This window comes from Pangasianodon hypophthalmus, chromosome 22 (genome assembly GCF_027358585.1).
Source record: "Pangasianodon hypophthalmus isolate fPanHyp1 chromosome 22, fPanHyp1.pri, whole genome shotgun sequence".
NCBI classification, from domain to species: domain Eukaryota; kingdom Metazoa; phylum Chordata; class Actinopteri; order Siluriformes; family Pangasiidae; genus Pangasianodon; species Pangasianodon hypophthalmus.
Window position 1 is genome coordinate 19,272,181 of NC_069731.1, and position 14,566 is coordinate 19,286,746.

At 39.7% G+C, this 14,566-nt stretch overlaps 1 protein-coding gene across 2 annotated transcripts; it reads left to right on the plus strand.

The window, feature by feature from the left end:
* Window positions 1–919: 919 nt before the first annotated feature.
* zc2hc1a (zinc finger, C2HC-type containing 1A) lies at window positions 920–13,765 on the plus strand. Of its 2 annotated transcripts, none has more exons than XM_026937801.3 (9): window positions 920–1,061; window positions 3,761–3,831; window positions 4,743–4,859; window positions 8,408–8,549; window positions 8,635–8,783; window positions 9,633–9,738; window positions 11,703–11,811; window positions 11,890–12,000; window positions 12,744–13,765. In XM_026937801.3, exons 1-9 carry the CDS (start codon window positions 1,046–1,048, stop codon window positions 12,877–12,879), a joined length of 957 nt encoding a protein of 318 aa, XP_026793602.1. In that variant the 5' UTR covers window positions 920–1,045; the 3' UTR covers window positions 12,880–13,765. The 2 variants fall into 2 exon arrangements, with proteins under 2 accessions (XP_026793602.1, XP_026793603.1); XM_026937802.3 differs by having other exon boundaries at window positions 9,633–9,726.
* Window positions 13,766–14,566: the final 801 nt, after the last annotated feature.

A 14,566-nucleotide genomic window follows, 5' to 3' on the forward strand; every position in this document is an offset into this window, starting at 1 on the left:
TACTTTAGAGGTTAGTTATTTTTATATATTACACAGTCTAGAAAATCTTGTTTAGCAATAATTGCAGTTTGTTAATAGACACGGCAAGGCTTTTGAAATTGTTTGCAAGTTTCCAGTTTTTATTCTATTTCTGGTTGTGCTTAATGCTCAATGCTCTTTTAACTGCTAATGTGTTTATTTTACAAATATTTATTACCTGACTTGTGCAGGATGATAAACATCTGTCTCTTTCTTTCTTTCTTTTTAAACCTCTTTGATGTTTTTCTCCCCATGATGATAGATAATTAAGCAATTTTACCTGAATGAGGTCTCATTTCTGCTCAAATATAGTAGTGTTTGTGGATACTAAGAGGATTTTATATATTTGCCCCTATATTTTGTGTGTGTGTGTGTGTGTGTGTGAGACAGTATAGTGTTGGATTAATATTAAATATTTTATGGGGTGCCAATATTTGTAGCGTATGTTTTGAAGGGAACTATGAATAAAAAGTAAATACTTCTATTTCTGAGCAAAATTCTGAGCAAATATGTGTGTAATATTAATGAATCTACCTATCATTACTGAATTAAATAATGGAATTTAATTTTATAGCAATATTATATGCACAAAAATCAACGTAATTTAACAAACAAACAAACATACATTTAGATTGGACCTGACCAATCTCTTCCCTTGAAAGCTGTCAGTTTACTTATAAACGATTTTTTAGTTTTATCTTTTTGTTGCAAGTAAAACCAAAGAGGCCAGTTAGTGGCTGTAACCAATCATATGTCGAGTTTGTGCACTGCTTAATGAATATTCATAAGCGTTTCCCCAGCTTCTCCAAGGATATGATCACTTACTTCCTGGTCTCCTCCTACGCCTCCACCCTGATGACCTCGCTCTGGGAGTGACCAATCAAACATCAGGATATTTCCTCGTGCGCGAACGCAAGGCCAGGGAATAACCAATCAGAGGCGTGGATATTGGCTCGCGGGGCGTGTTTCAGGCGAGGCTAGTGGATGCCCGTTGCTACAGCAGCATCTCCTGCTTTCACTGAGAAAGATGGAGGAACTTGACGGTAAGGACATAAATAAAGAAGACTATAAATTCCTAGATATTATGTAAAGAATGTTATTTAGAGGATTAATTAGTAATGTGCTTCGAAAAACGTATTGTGTTAGCTATCTTGTATTAGCTATCTTTTGTTTTGTTAGCGAAAACCTCCTTCCATAAAATTTAAGGGCTGTATTCCAAAAGGCTTAAAGCTCCCTAGATAAGTGCACTACACAGGGGATGAGAAAATGGCGTACACACCCTACGTAGTGAGTTTTACGCTTAATATAAGTGCATTTGGAATCCGGCCAAGATTTATTCCCTTTGCTGTGATCATTGAGGGGGAGTGACGTCGCTTGGTCAGATTTTTTTCACTTAGGCAGCTGCTATTTTATTATTTTATATCAATAATGTTTTTAATAACAGTGACAGTTGTTAAATAAATAATTTAGCTTTATATTAGATTGCCTAGGGCGCAATAAGTTGCATCTTTTTTTATTTAAGCTAAACTAGCTTACTAGCTATGTAAGAAAACCCAGTCACAAGATTTCCCCCTTATATCCCTATAGAATGTATGTGTGTGTGTGTATATATATATAGTGGAGTGCAAAAGTTTGTGCACCCCAGGACAAAATGAAGACATTTACTATACTGTCTAAGATTTCTTAAATGTTTGTTCACTATTACAAAATGAGCAACTATTGTATTTTGTCATGGGGTGTACAAACTATTGCACCATATAGATATATATTGTTCCTCAAGGGTTCCTTAAGGGCGTGTGTGTGTGTGTGTGTGTGTGTGTGTGTGAGATTGACACAGAGCTGTGATGTCATTGTTTACATTCACGTCAATATTCTGATATTAATCGGAATTTGTCAATATTGTAATGAGTATTGAGTCATTGAGCCAATATTCTCCAAATTCCAATTCCTGTTTTAATCGGAAATTTGTTGCATGTAAACACCTTATTCAGAAAATCCACTGAAAGGAGATAAATGCGCCTGCTCAGTCCACAAGGAATTGTGGGTGCTAACAGATGCTTAGCTGTAGGTTAGGTGTTTAGGAATGGCAACTCAGGCACACTTACAACAGCCATGTATACAGGAATATTCCGATGCCTGTACGCATATAAACATCGTATTCGGAATATGGCTGCAACCCAAATATAGACCTTAAACGGAATTTGATGTGTGTGTAAATTACTCGATTCTGTGCAAATTACTATATGGTATACTTATGGAAAGAGACAAATCCAAACCGTTGTCGCGAATGATTCCTCAGACCAGTCTTATGGCACGTGCAGTCCGATGTTTTTTTAGTTTCCCGCTCGCAACATTAGTTCCTACTTGCGGTTACTTCCTGTTTACTACAAAAATGGAAGGAAAATTTACAGCCATGGGTTCAGTGTTTCCTGTCCTACACGACCGATTGTGAAATGTGTATAAACGTCTGGAAATCCAACTTCCAGAAATCTAAAAGCAGCAGACACTCTCTCATCTGCATCAGTGGGACTGAAGTAGAGCGTGTCTCCAGCTTCAAGTTCCTGGGTGTCCACATCTCTGAGGCTCTATCCTGGCATCATAATACTTCAGATCTTGTTAGAAAGTTGCAACAGCTTCTGAAGAAAGTTCATCTGTCTCCCCAGAGCTTAACAAGTTTCTGTTACTGCACCATTGAGACCTCACAGTGTGCTATGGCGGCTCCACAGTGACTGAAAAGGGAGGTGAAAACCTCCCAACATATCACTGGTGCCTGAACATCTTCACCGTAGGAGATGTCTGTGTAGAGCAAGCAACATCATCAGGGGCTCCTCCCATCCCAGTCACAGACTGTTCAACCTCCTTCCTTCCAGGAGGAGATACAGGAGCATTTGCTCTTCTGGTAGATGCTAAACTGCATGTCACTGCTGAGCACCTGTACTGTGCAATGACTAGAAAGTTCTATCTATCTATCTATCTATCTAGAAAGACATTACAAAGAAAAATAAAGCTTGTAAGGAAGTGGCCACAAAAAACAGGAGCTAGTACAAAGCCTATGATGTAACACTTAACTCAAATGCATTTTAAACAAAAGTGGTGTATGCATTGTATTTGGCTGCGATTGTTTCTCATAGGAGAAAGCGCAGGACAGGCCACGCCCAAAAGCGACATCTATAGAGGTTGCTACATACCCAAAAGAGACAAACAACAAGCAACTTGATATGTTTTTAAATCATTTAAGAGCGGCTTGTCACACACCAGTTTGAACATAGGGTCAGCTGCTATATTTACGGAAAGATGTCCGAAAATGACATTTTCCCTTTTTCCCCAATTCATAAAACTATAGTGGGTGCAAACCTTTGCCCTTAACTGTAAAGTATATGTGTGCAATAAGACTCACCTGTGTGTATATGTGTATGTGTGTGTTATATACCTGTGCAGTAAAAAAAAAAAAGACATGACACTTGTAAAACACAGAAGGAATTTCATTCATAAATATCAGCTGCACTCTGAGTCATTTTTCTTGATTGAGAGGTGATTAAGTGTCGTGATGAGTTCAGGTCTCAGATCTGAACAGTAAATGTGTGGTGTTGACTGAATCGTCTGCTTTCTGTCTGACGTTCCTGTGCCAGTATTTTTGTGGTTGTGCTTCTGCTTTCAAGTTCAGTTTGTGATTAAACATCTCACTGTATCCTTGACTTCATTAACGCAACGACTGTTGTTTTTTTCTCTGTCTCTCTGTCAGAATCTGTGCCCGTCGGCGAGGAGCTGCTGCCGTGCAAAGTGTGCGGAAGACGTTTTTTTTTAAGTGTCCTCGTAAGTATCCTTCAGGGTGAAATCAGAGCTGAAAGCCGAGTATCACTGCAAGTTGCGGCAAGGATGGATTCACTGCTTTGCAAACACGAAAGGGAAATCCCTGTTTGGAAGAAAACATGCTAATCAAAGCGCTCTTTGTCCTCAGAGTTCCTCGTTTATTGATCTGTTCAATCGAAGGCAAGTTGCCTCAAATACACAACTAGAGCCACTGAGAAGAAAAGTTGTGATGTGGACATTCCACAACGTTAAATGTAACTGTAAATGGACAAAAAAAACCATGATGTGTCATTCAGTAGTAAATAAAATGTTGTATAATCGCAGGAAGTGCTGTGATAGGAAAATAATCCATTACAGAGCACTGTGATGAAGCAGAGTCGCCCAGAAGTTGATTATTTTCCTATAACAGCGCTACACGAAGTGTTCTATTTCTCTTTGTACTCAAGGACATTTTTGTGAATTCTCTCTTTATTAGGGTTTGACAGATCCTTAGTACTGCCAAACATTTTGACCATGAAACCATGAGGCTTGAAGGAACCTTTAAAGAAACTATGTAGAACCATACAATGGACAGAAAAGTTCCAAGCAGACCCCTAAAGCTAGAACCATCCTGAACAAGAAGTTGCTGAAATTCCTTCCGTATATTAGCACCATGAAGGCAAACCTTTTATTCTGAGAGCGTCGTGCAAAAATCGTAGCTCCCTGATGAAACAGAGAACGTTCCTCAAAAGTGAGATCGCCAAAAAATAGTTTTAGGTAGTTTAATTTTTTTTTTTACCCAGAATTCACACAAAAGCCAGTCAGTTACGTTTTTTTTTTTTTTTTTTTTTTTTTTTTTACTTTCACATGTTTATTGATTTTACAATACACTGTTTACTGTCGCGCCAACTAATCAGACAATCCTCTCTTTGTAGAAAAAGCACTCGCTTATCTGCCAGAAAACCACAGCGAAGAGAAGGAAAGTGTTTGACTCGAGCAGACAGAGAGCCGAGGGCACCGACATCCCGTCTGTGAAACCGCTCAAGCCAAAGGTGAAGACAAAACCTCAACACTCCTCACAAAATGCCTTTCAGTCCACTCTGATTTTATTTATTAGCTGCTTTCACACTTTTCCTTAACTGCCACTGCACATTTTCCAATGAGATGCGGCCGCATTCTGTCCACCTTTCCCACTTTTTCCCCCTTTTCATCTTGTTAGTAAGTGAATATAATGTAAATCCTGTATACTGTAAGCTTCAGGCTTCCACATGATACGATACGATTCTTAAGGCGACAACTCGTTATTTGACGATACCACTGAATCTGTTACGGTACGATACTATTTGATTTTGTATCCTCAGATCGATATGTGACCATCTTTGTTCAGAATGTGGAGTAAGTCTGCCTTTAATTTGTGAATGATGATGATGATGATGTAGAGAAGGACTATTTTAAAAGTCGATCCAGTTTGTCTGATTGTTACACCCCTAGAATATAACGAGCTTCACGATAATGAGGTCTTTAACATGGCTATGTAACTAAAGCAGGGGTGCCAGCATTTACGGTTCAGGCATAACATTTACAATGTTCGACTTGTTGCTACCTGAACACTAAAGCAAAGCAAAATAAAATTCACCCAGTGGAAAGAGCAGTCCACTGAAGGAGAAAAGGACTTCTTGTACTATTTCTTGTAGTGGCTACTTTGATCTGGGAATTTGCAAACCGAAGACTTAGGAAAAAAGTAAGTGGCACTGTGGACTGTTTATTATTATATATAAAAACAGTGTTCACACCAGACTTTTGCCCTCTGTTTTCTTCCTGCTGCTTGGCACACATCTGGGGGGAAAAAATCTGTTGCACCCACATTCATTAGGGTTTTGTGGTAAAATTCAGTTTTTTCTCTCGGCATGTTAGGATTTTCTTATTAGCAGCATTGGCACCTCTGCCAGAGACAACACACATATTTGTTTTGGGACGTTCCTTGCTGTCCTGCCTCACAGAGCAGTCCCAGTTTAACTCTCGCATAAGCACTCCTCTTAATATCCTGTCAGTTTGGAAGAAAGATTTCCATGAGTACACAAAAAGAGCTCTGATTTACAGTATAGCAAAGGCTCTCGGCAGTAATAAGGATAAGCCTTTCATCTGTAAATCATTTAAAAACATATCCAGGATCTTTAGATGTTTATTTAATTACTTAAAAGTGCATGTTATATGATTTTGGACTTTTTCTAAATATCACTTATATTAAAAAATAAATGGATTTTCCATGTGTATGCATACCATGAGTGAAAAAACTATAACATTATACCTGAAATAATAAAAAAAAAACAATAAATCTTCTGCACAAATTCATTCATTGTGTGATTTTGTGTAAAAAGTCTGTAAAGAGATAGCCGAGACATTCTGTATTGAGAACAACAAAGAGTCTAGAGAGCAACAGAAATCAGGATCGTGATTTACGGTAAATTACAGTAAGCGATTTGGAGGTGACTTGCATGTTATATTTTCCTAAAAACAGCCTTAAATTGACTGCACATACACCGATCAGCCATAAGATTAAAACCACTGAAAGGGGAAGTGAATAACATTTGATTATCTCATTACAGTGGCCCATGTAATGAGATAATCAATGTTATTCACGTCACCTGTGGGACGTATTAGGCAAATGAACAGTCAGTTCTCCAAGTTGATGTGTTGCAACCAGGAAAAATGGGCAAGTGTAAGGATCTGAGTGACTTTGACAAAGACCAAATTGTGATGGCTAGATGACTGGGTCAGAGCATCTCCAAAATGGCAGGTCTTGTGGGGTGTTTGGTATGCAGTAGTTAGCACCTACCATGTCGAGCTCATCTGCCAGAGAAGCATCTGCATTCACCTTTCTGGAGGATGGTGTTTTATAGTCCGTTTTGTTCTCACTCCCTGAGACAGGCTCCTGCGAGTTTCCTCCCGTAAAACCGGTTCACCTCCTTCACCGCTCTGCGCATGTTGTAGGACACAGCCTTGTACTCGTCCATGTTCTTGGTGGCGAGCCCTGCATTATAGTCAGTGGTGTGAGATCTCAGAGCTTGCCGGATGGTTTTATCCACCCATGGCCACCTAGGCATGAGGAAGATGATGGCATGGTCCGATTTCCCAAATGGTGGTTGAGACTGTGCCTTGTAGCTGTCTTTTCATGGAGTGTAGCAATGGGCCAGTATCCTTTCACCCCTGGTTCTGCAGGTGATGTGTTGGTGGAAGCTTGGCACTGTTAAAGGCCCCCACTGCAGTGAGCGCAGTGTCCTGGTGATGAGTCTGCTGTTAAGTGAGAGCCTTATGTAGCTCGCATAAGGCAGTGTTCATGTCTACCTGAGGTGGTATATAAATGGCACTGACTATGGCCGAGGTAAATTCCTGAGGAAGGTAGAAAGGGAGACATTTGATGGTCAGGAGCTCCAGGTTGGGTGTGCAGGAGCTTGAGAGAGTAACAATGCTCGCGCTTTCGCACCAGCTGCTGTTTACCGTCAGACACACTCCACCTCCGTTTGATTTCCCCGATTCTGTTGTTCTGTCCATGTGGTAAACCGAGAAGAACTTGGATGGCTGGATGGCGTGTTGCGGTACCGCTGGGGTTTGGCCATGTCTCGGTGAAACAGAGGAGATCGCAGTCCCGAATGTCCCTCTGGAACTTAACTCTGGCCCTGAGGTCATCGAGCTTGTTCTCCAGAGACTGGACGTTGGCTAGCAGCCCTCAGTCTGCTCCTGACGACAGGTCGTTTCCCTCGGGGCTGCCGCTTTGGGTCACGTCTTTTGTTCCTCCTCAGGATCTCGCTTGGCCAGCATGGATCCGGTGTTAAAAACAGCGATAGGTGAGGGGACTGTAAACCAGTAGAAATAAAAATGTTTCTATCATATCTGGTGATAGCCGTGGTGAAAAAAAAAGGTTGAAGAAAGGGAGAATGCAAAAAATAAACAAAAACAAAGAAAGTGTGGACGGAGCAGTCGTGACGGCAGCTGACCTCACTGGCGCCATCTTGTTGAGATCTTGTTTCAGCAGGATTATGCGCCTTGCTAAACTGCAAAAAGTGTTCAGGAATGGTTGTAGGGATATGACAAAGAGTTCAAGGTGTTGACTTGGGCTCCAAATTCTCCAGATCTCAATCCGATCGAGCATCTGTGGGATGTGCAGGACAAACAAGATCAATCCACGGAAGCTCCATGATACAACTTGCAGGACTTAAAGGATCTGCTGCTAACGTCTTGGTGCCTGAAACCACAGCACACCTTCAGAGGTCTTGTGGAGTCCATGCCTCGATGCGTCAGAGCTGTTTTGGTGGCACAAGGGGGACCTACACACTATTAGGCAGGTGGTTTTAATATTCTGGCTGTTGGGTGTAAGTGTGGACGCTAATACGGTGGTCGCAGCCTGCATAATGTGAATGCTGTTCCACAATGAAAAAAAAATCATATAACCTGAGTACATTTATTATAGTTATTCCAGCAATGTGCATTTTCTGGACATTCTGTCTGCTACAGTTTGCTGTGCCAAATTGACGTCATGAGTAATTCCCACAGGCCCTGTTTGAACCGGCCCTGTCCTTAAACGACATGTTTCTCTGAACAGCCTGAACCACCCAAGAAACCGTCCAACTGGCGCCGAAAGCATGAGGAATTCATCGCCACCATCCGTGCTGCCAAGGGCCTGAGCCAAGTGATGAAAGATGGCGGCCCTCTTCCCCCGCCCCCTCCTCCGTCCTACGATCCAGGTAGAAACATTGAAGGTGTTGAATAGGGGCGGAAGCTAATTGTCGTAGTAGTAACGGGTTTTGCATGATAATTTATTTGTTCTAGATTATATCCAGTGCCCGTATTGCCAGAGGCGGTTTAGCGAGAACGCAGCCGATCGGCACATCAAATTCTGTAAGGAACAAGCCTCCCGCATTTCCAACAAGGGGAAATTCCCTGTTAATGACAAAGCCAAGCCTTCAGCCAGGACGCAGGTGAGTGTATCAGAGTGCGTCTGACTCTTGCATAAGTCAGAGGATGTAAATTCAAATAGAGATGAATGATCAAAGTTCAGGGGTGGATAATGATCATTTCATTCGCTAGCGGACTAGACAAGTAAAATCTCCAGTGTGCTGCTCAGACTTAAAATTCGTTAAAAGTTTTAGTTAAAATTCAGAAACCTAATCTGCTAAAACGTGTTAGCTGATGAACATGTAGGACATCATGTCTGCGCCCTTGACAAAAAGTCATTAGTCAGTGTTTCTGCTGCGAGATGTGATGTTCTGTCCTCGCGTTGCACGTAAACGATAAACTTTGAGCTGGCTAGTGTCTTTTTTTTCCTCACTCAATATGTCGAGGTTACTGTGCAGTAAGCAGGACCATTTTGCGTTGAACTTTTTAAATTTTTTTCAGTTTCGTTAGTGTTTCCGTTGGTCACTTGCGATACGTGTAGCGCAGCAGGCAGTCGGATTTGGAGAGAGTAGCATGCGCTATAGGTACAGCATCGAGGTGCGTGAAACGTGTCATGTTTAGACGTACATAGGAAATGACAACTTTTGATTTTTTTTGTGAAAGTCAATAAAAAGTAGTGTTTTTCTTTTTCTGCTAGTTGAGGCTGCTTGCCTGCCAGACAACTCTGAATAGAAAAAACACGAACACAGTAGATTTTCCAAGGTGAATGATTTGTCCATCTGCAAGTGAAAGAAAAAGGTGTTTAATCCCTGCACTGCTTTGACTCTTACCCCTCAGATTCTCAGACACATGTTGATTGTTTTTAATAAATGAATAAATGGTTTGTAATATTAAAAAAAAACACTCTAAAAAAAAAATCTCTCTATCTGCAGTACAAACCTGCCCCAGTGAAGAAGGCGAGTTCTGTAACTTCCACGTCTTCGGTGTCTTCCTCTCGCCTACCTCAGCGTCCAGCCTACGGACAAGGTGGAGGAACTGGTACAGACCGAAACTCTGAAAACAGTTTAACTGCAAAGCGTTTCCCAGAAGTTTACGAGCAGCACTGTTGCTTTTGATAAATTGCTGTGTGAAGGCAGGCAGCAACATGATACAGGATTTCAGCTTAACAGTAGACAGTATTAAATGTTTAAAAAAGCAAATCCGATGACCTTTTTTTTTTTTTCTGTTGTCATGGCAACATCTGCACAGCCGCTGCAAGTCTTGATGTCTTCACCAACAGAAAAATGGCACATTTTCTGTTTGTCTGCACAAGCTTTATAGAAATAGTCGTTTTCACAGCTCAAATACACGGCAGGAAAAAAAGAGCGAGTTCTTTCATTCCTAGGTTTTAATCTCAACCTTTTTTTTGTTTTTGTGCCCTTGAAAATACCTAACTGCAGCAAGTCTTTGGCTGTTTTATAACGTGAATCACTCTATAGTTGCTCTGCATCCTGGAAGCCCCACCTGCTTCCCCCCATCGCACTTTAGAAATCTCTCACCTTGTCTTGATTTTCCTGCTTGAAAGAGACGCTGAAGCTCTTGCGTTCTGTTACAGTAAATCTATCCATGCATGTTTGACTAACATAGTCAAAATGGCACTTTTTTGGCCAAAAGAGAAAAATAGATTGAATAGGGCATGTTCAAACAGCGTGGTGAGGTCTGTCATGTTGGAAACTGGAGTGTGCGTATATACAGAGTTTTACAGTAACTACACTAGAAAGTTTACATGTACATTTTCTTAATAATTGCTGTACATAACATCTTTTTCGTAGAATATGAAAAAAGTACATTTTTCTACTTTTTTGCATGTAAACTTCTCTACTGTGAACATTTCTACTTTCCTGCATGTAAACTTTGCTACTTTCCTGCATGTAAATGTTTCTACTTTCCTGCATGTAAACTTCTTTACTTTCCTGGATGTAAACTTTTCTACTGTAAACTTTTTCTACTGTAAACTTTGCTACTTTCCTACATGTAAATGCTTCTACTTTCCTGCATGTGAACCTTTCTACTGTAAACACTATACTGTAAAACTTTCTACTTTTTCTGAAAGTAAAACTTTCTACTTTCCTGCATGTAAACTTTGCTACTTTCCTGCATGTGAACCTTTCTACTGTAAACATTTCTACTTTTTCTGGAAGTACACCTTTCTGCTTTCCTGCATGTAAACTTTTCTACGTTCTGCATTTAAGCTTTTCTACTTTCATGCATGTAAATGTTTCTACTTTCATGCATGTAAACTTCTTTACTTTCCTGGATGTAAACTTTTCTTCTGTAAACATTTTCTACTGTAAACTTTTCTACTTTCCTGCATGTAAACTTCTTTACTTTCCTGCATGTAAACTTTTCTACGTTCTGCATTTAAGCTTTTCTACTTTCATGCATGTAAATGTTTCTACTTTCATGCATGTAAATATTTCTACTTTCCTGCATGTAAACTTCTTTACTTTCCTGCATGTAAACTTTGCTACTTTCCTGCATGTAAATGTTTCTACTTTCCTGCATGTAAACTTCTTTACTTTCCTGGATGTAAACTTTTCTTCTGTAAACATTTTCTACTGTAAACTTTTCTACTTTCCTACATGTGAATGTTTCTAATTTCCTGCATGTGAACCTTTCTACTGTAAACACTTTACTGTAAACCTTTCTGCTTTTTCTGGAAGTAAACTTTTCCACTTTCCTGCATGTAAATGTTTCTATTTCCTGCATGTAAACTTTTCAACTTTACTGCATGTAAACTTTTCTAGTTTCTACGTTTCTACAGTTAGAGCATTTTGCATTAAAATGACACGTAAAACAGGCTCATAACTAGTATAATAACTCTATAATCTATATAATAACTCTGATAATGATTACAATCATGATGAATTTGCCAAAAATTTGTGTTCATTTTTCATGCTTTCAAATGAGCTGACACAGCAGGGTGAGAACAACACAGAAATAGCTCTTTCATCTTCCCGCAGGAATTTCCAGCACTAAAAGTCCTGCAGGCTCAGTGAGGAATGTGAACGTGTCAGCTTCTTTCTCTCCATCCCATGCTAGCTCTGGTGGAGTAACCAGTCCTCCCTCTGGGTAAGGCCTGATTCGCACTCCAGAACTGAAGGAAAAGGCATTTCTGAGCTCATTTTTCTCATTTTTTCTTGTGTTCAGAGATAACACTAAACCCAAAGGTGTGGTTGCTCCAAGTTCACTGAAGAGCATGACCTACGGAGGAGGAATGAATAAAAAAAAGGTCTACAGTGCTAACAACTATAATTCAAGGTAGCACCAATGATCAGAGATTGTTTAACTGCACATGGACACATCATAATCTTGAGGATTAGAAAAATAATCAAGTTCAGGCTGGCAGCAGTAACTCCGCCTCGCACCACCCTGTTGTTGATTTTTTTTTTTCCCCTATAACAACATGCCCCCTAAATGGTTTATTCCTTTCTTATTCCATTTAGGAAAACACACACTGTGATTTACCTCAAAATGTCAGTAGCCCCTACTTGCATGGCTTGGAAGTGTTTGATACAAAGAATTTGATGATATTCAGTGTGAAATTTTACCAACAAATCAAATGTTTCCAATCAAAGTTTGTAATTGTTATTAAAAAAAAAAAAAAGATATTGGCGATATCTCAGAAGTGTGTTTTGACATAATCTATCATGAAATTGATATATCATCATATTGCCCAGCCTTAGAAAGGCATCATGACAGTGCACACTGGCTTTTCAAGAAACTTAGAAGTAACAAAGTTTAGAGAAATGCAACGGAAACTAATAGTCCAGAAAACATGTCATGTTTTGTACTTCTGATACAATTTCTTTCTTTTTTTTTTTTTACTCTGCACTACAAACTATACCCCTATATGCGCAGTCTTGCCTGGAAGGATGAATTAGATGATCGGTAGTTTTGCCTCTCGAGTTAGTGTTGAATTTCAATGGCAGTGTTAAAGCTCTGCTTTTGTTTTCGGCGCCACACAGACTGACTGTTTTCCTCACTTTCTCTCCTCTTCTTAGGAACGAGGTGAAAAATGAGCACGTAGTGGACTATTCCACACAGGGGACCAAGTTCTGCCATGAGTGTGGAACCAAGTACCCGGTGGACTGGGCCAAATTCTGCTGTGAATGTGGGGTGAAGAGGATGTGCATTTAGAGACAGAGAGAGAAAGAGAGAAAGTGACGTCTTTTAATGCTGAATTTCCCATTTTTCCAACCGTCACACTCGTGCCCATGAATTCGTCTTTCTCTATTTATTTATGTTTTTGCCTTGTTTTATTCCACTTGTGTTTATTATCGAAGTGCAATAGGATAAACTACTGATAATTTTTTAAAAAAATCAGAACTTACCCAGTGTTGAATTAATTTCTAAAATCGAATTATATTTCCACCTGATTTCAAACCCGTGGCTTAAAGTCCCGACATCGCACCTCCGTTTCCAAGCAGGAACAATCCGTCATTGCGATTTAATTTATATTTTTATTTATGCGGATACAATTACAAAGCAAAGCCATTCCCGTTTGTCTCTTTTGTTTCATTATATTATTTTTTTGTGAAGTTCTTAATGCTCATTTATCTCGACATTTCATGTATTGTATGCAAAATGTATGTTCACTAGATAAGAGCAATCTGTCGCAGCCTGATCACGATTCGTCCCCAGGCATATTCAGACGATCCTGCTTCGAAACGACAACCTGAAATACACCCCAAAAAAACAGCGAATTTTTACATTTCACTCCATGAGCACCTGATCGAAATCGTACGCAGAAAACAGCTTCACAGCCTGAAGGTCTTTATAATCCCGTCGCTGCTCCTCAGCTGGTAGGTCACGTAAGCTAAAGCGCCATACACATACATATATATATTAACCCTTTGTGCTGTTATAGCTGAACGCTACGGCGGTGAAATGCTTATGAACAGTGTATATCACTTCTGTAAGATGGAGTGGGTACAAGGCCCGCTGACAGAGTGGAGGCTGACCCCAGATTTGTCACTGTATATGCACAATGTCACGTGAATAAACATTCATGCGAGTGCTGAGATGGATGTGATGTGTTTTTTTTTTTTTTTTTTTGGCCTTGTCTTGAACATTGGCTGTTTTGTAACAACTCTGTGTGTCTTTATAGGACAATAATTAGCGATGATGTTTCCACCCTGAGTGTTTTATTCCTCTTATACCACAGCAACTTGCTAACAATTACAATTTTTTAATTAATTAAAGAATGACACCTCGTACCTTTTATCCATGTACTGTATAGTTACATTTAATATCATGGAATATGGCAGATGACCTGTTTCTCAGAAACCACAAAACATAAACTCCTCTGTCCTGAAGACATGTTGGAAAACCTGCTGACCGTTACAGTGCACCATCGCTGGAGGTAGAGAAGGTTAGTATGAACAAGTTTTTAGTTGGGTTTGTAGTCTAGATAAGCTTACTGATTTTATTGGGAAAAATTATCAAGAATAGTACAAGTGGACTGTATCAGGTAGAATTTACTAAAACACTGGAATAATTTGACCCCACCTCCAATCCACACGCACCTATACGAAGCCCCGCCTCCCAGAATCTACAGTGGCTGGTGCAGCTCATTTGCATTAGTTCATTAACTAGGTAGACAACATTCTATCATCTTATTACAAAAAAGATCACTGGCTATAAACACAAAATGCTGACACTGCTCAATTTCTAACATTTAATTTCTAACAGCAGCTTCCTCCATTTTGCAAAACAGCTCTCAGATTTCCTCATTTTATTTCTTTGGTGTCATTACATTTATTTAAAGAAAATTGGATGTTTTTGTTGTTTTTTAAAAACATTTTTGTGCATTTGTTTCAATTTC

What these genes read in the sequence shown, in the direction of transcription:
- zc2hc1a (XM_026937801.3), top strand. An exon ending in CGGACAAGGTGGAGGAACTG is followed by an intron (nt 9,739 to 11,702) that starts GTACAGACCGAA and finishes ATCTTCCCGCAG; the next exon opens with GAATTTCCAGCACTAAAAGT. An exon ending in GTAACCAGTCCTCCCTCTGG is followed by an intron (nt 11,812 to 11,889) that starts GTAAGGCCTGAT and finishes TCTTGTGTTCAG; the next exon opens with AGATAACACTAAACCCAAAG.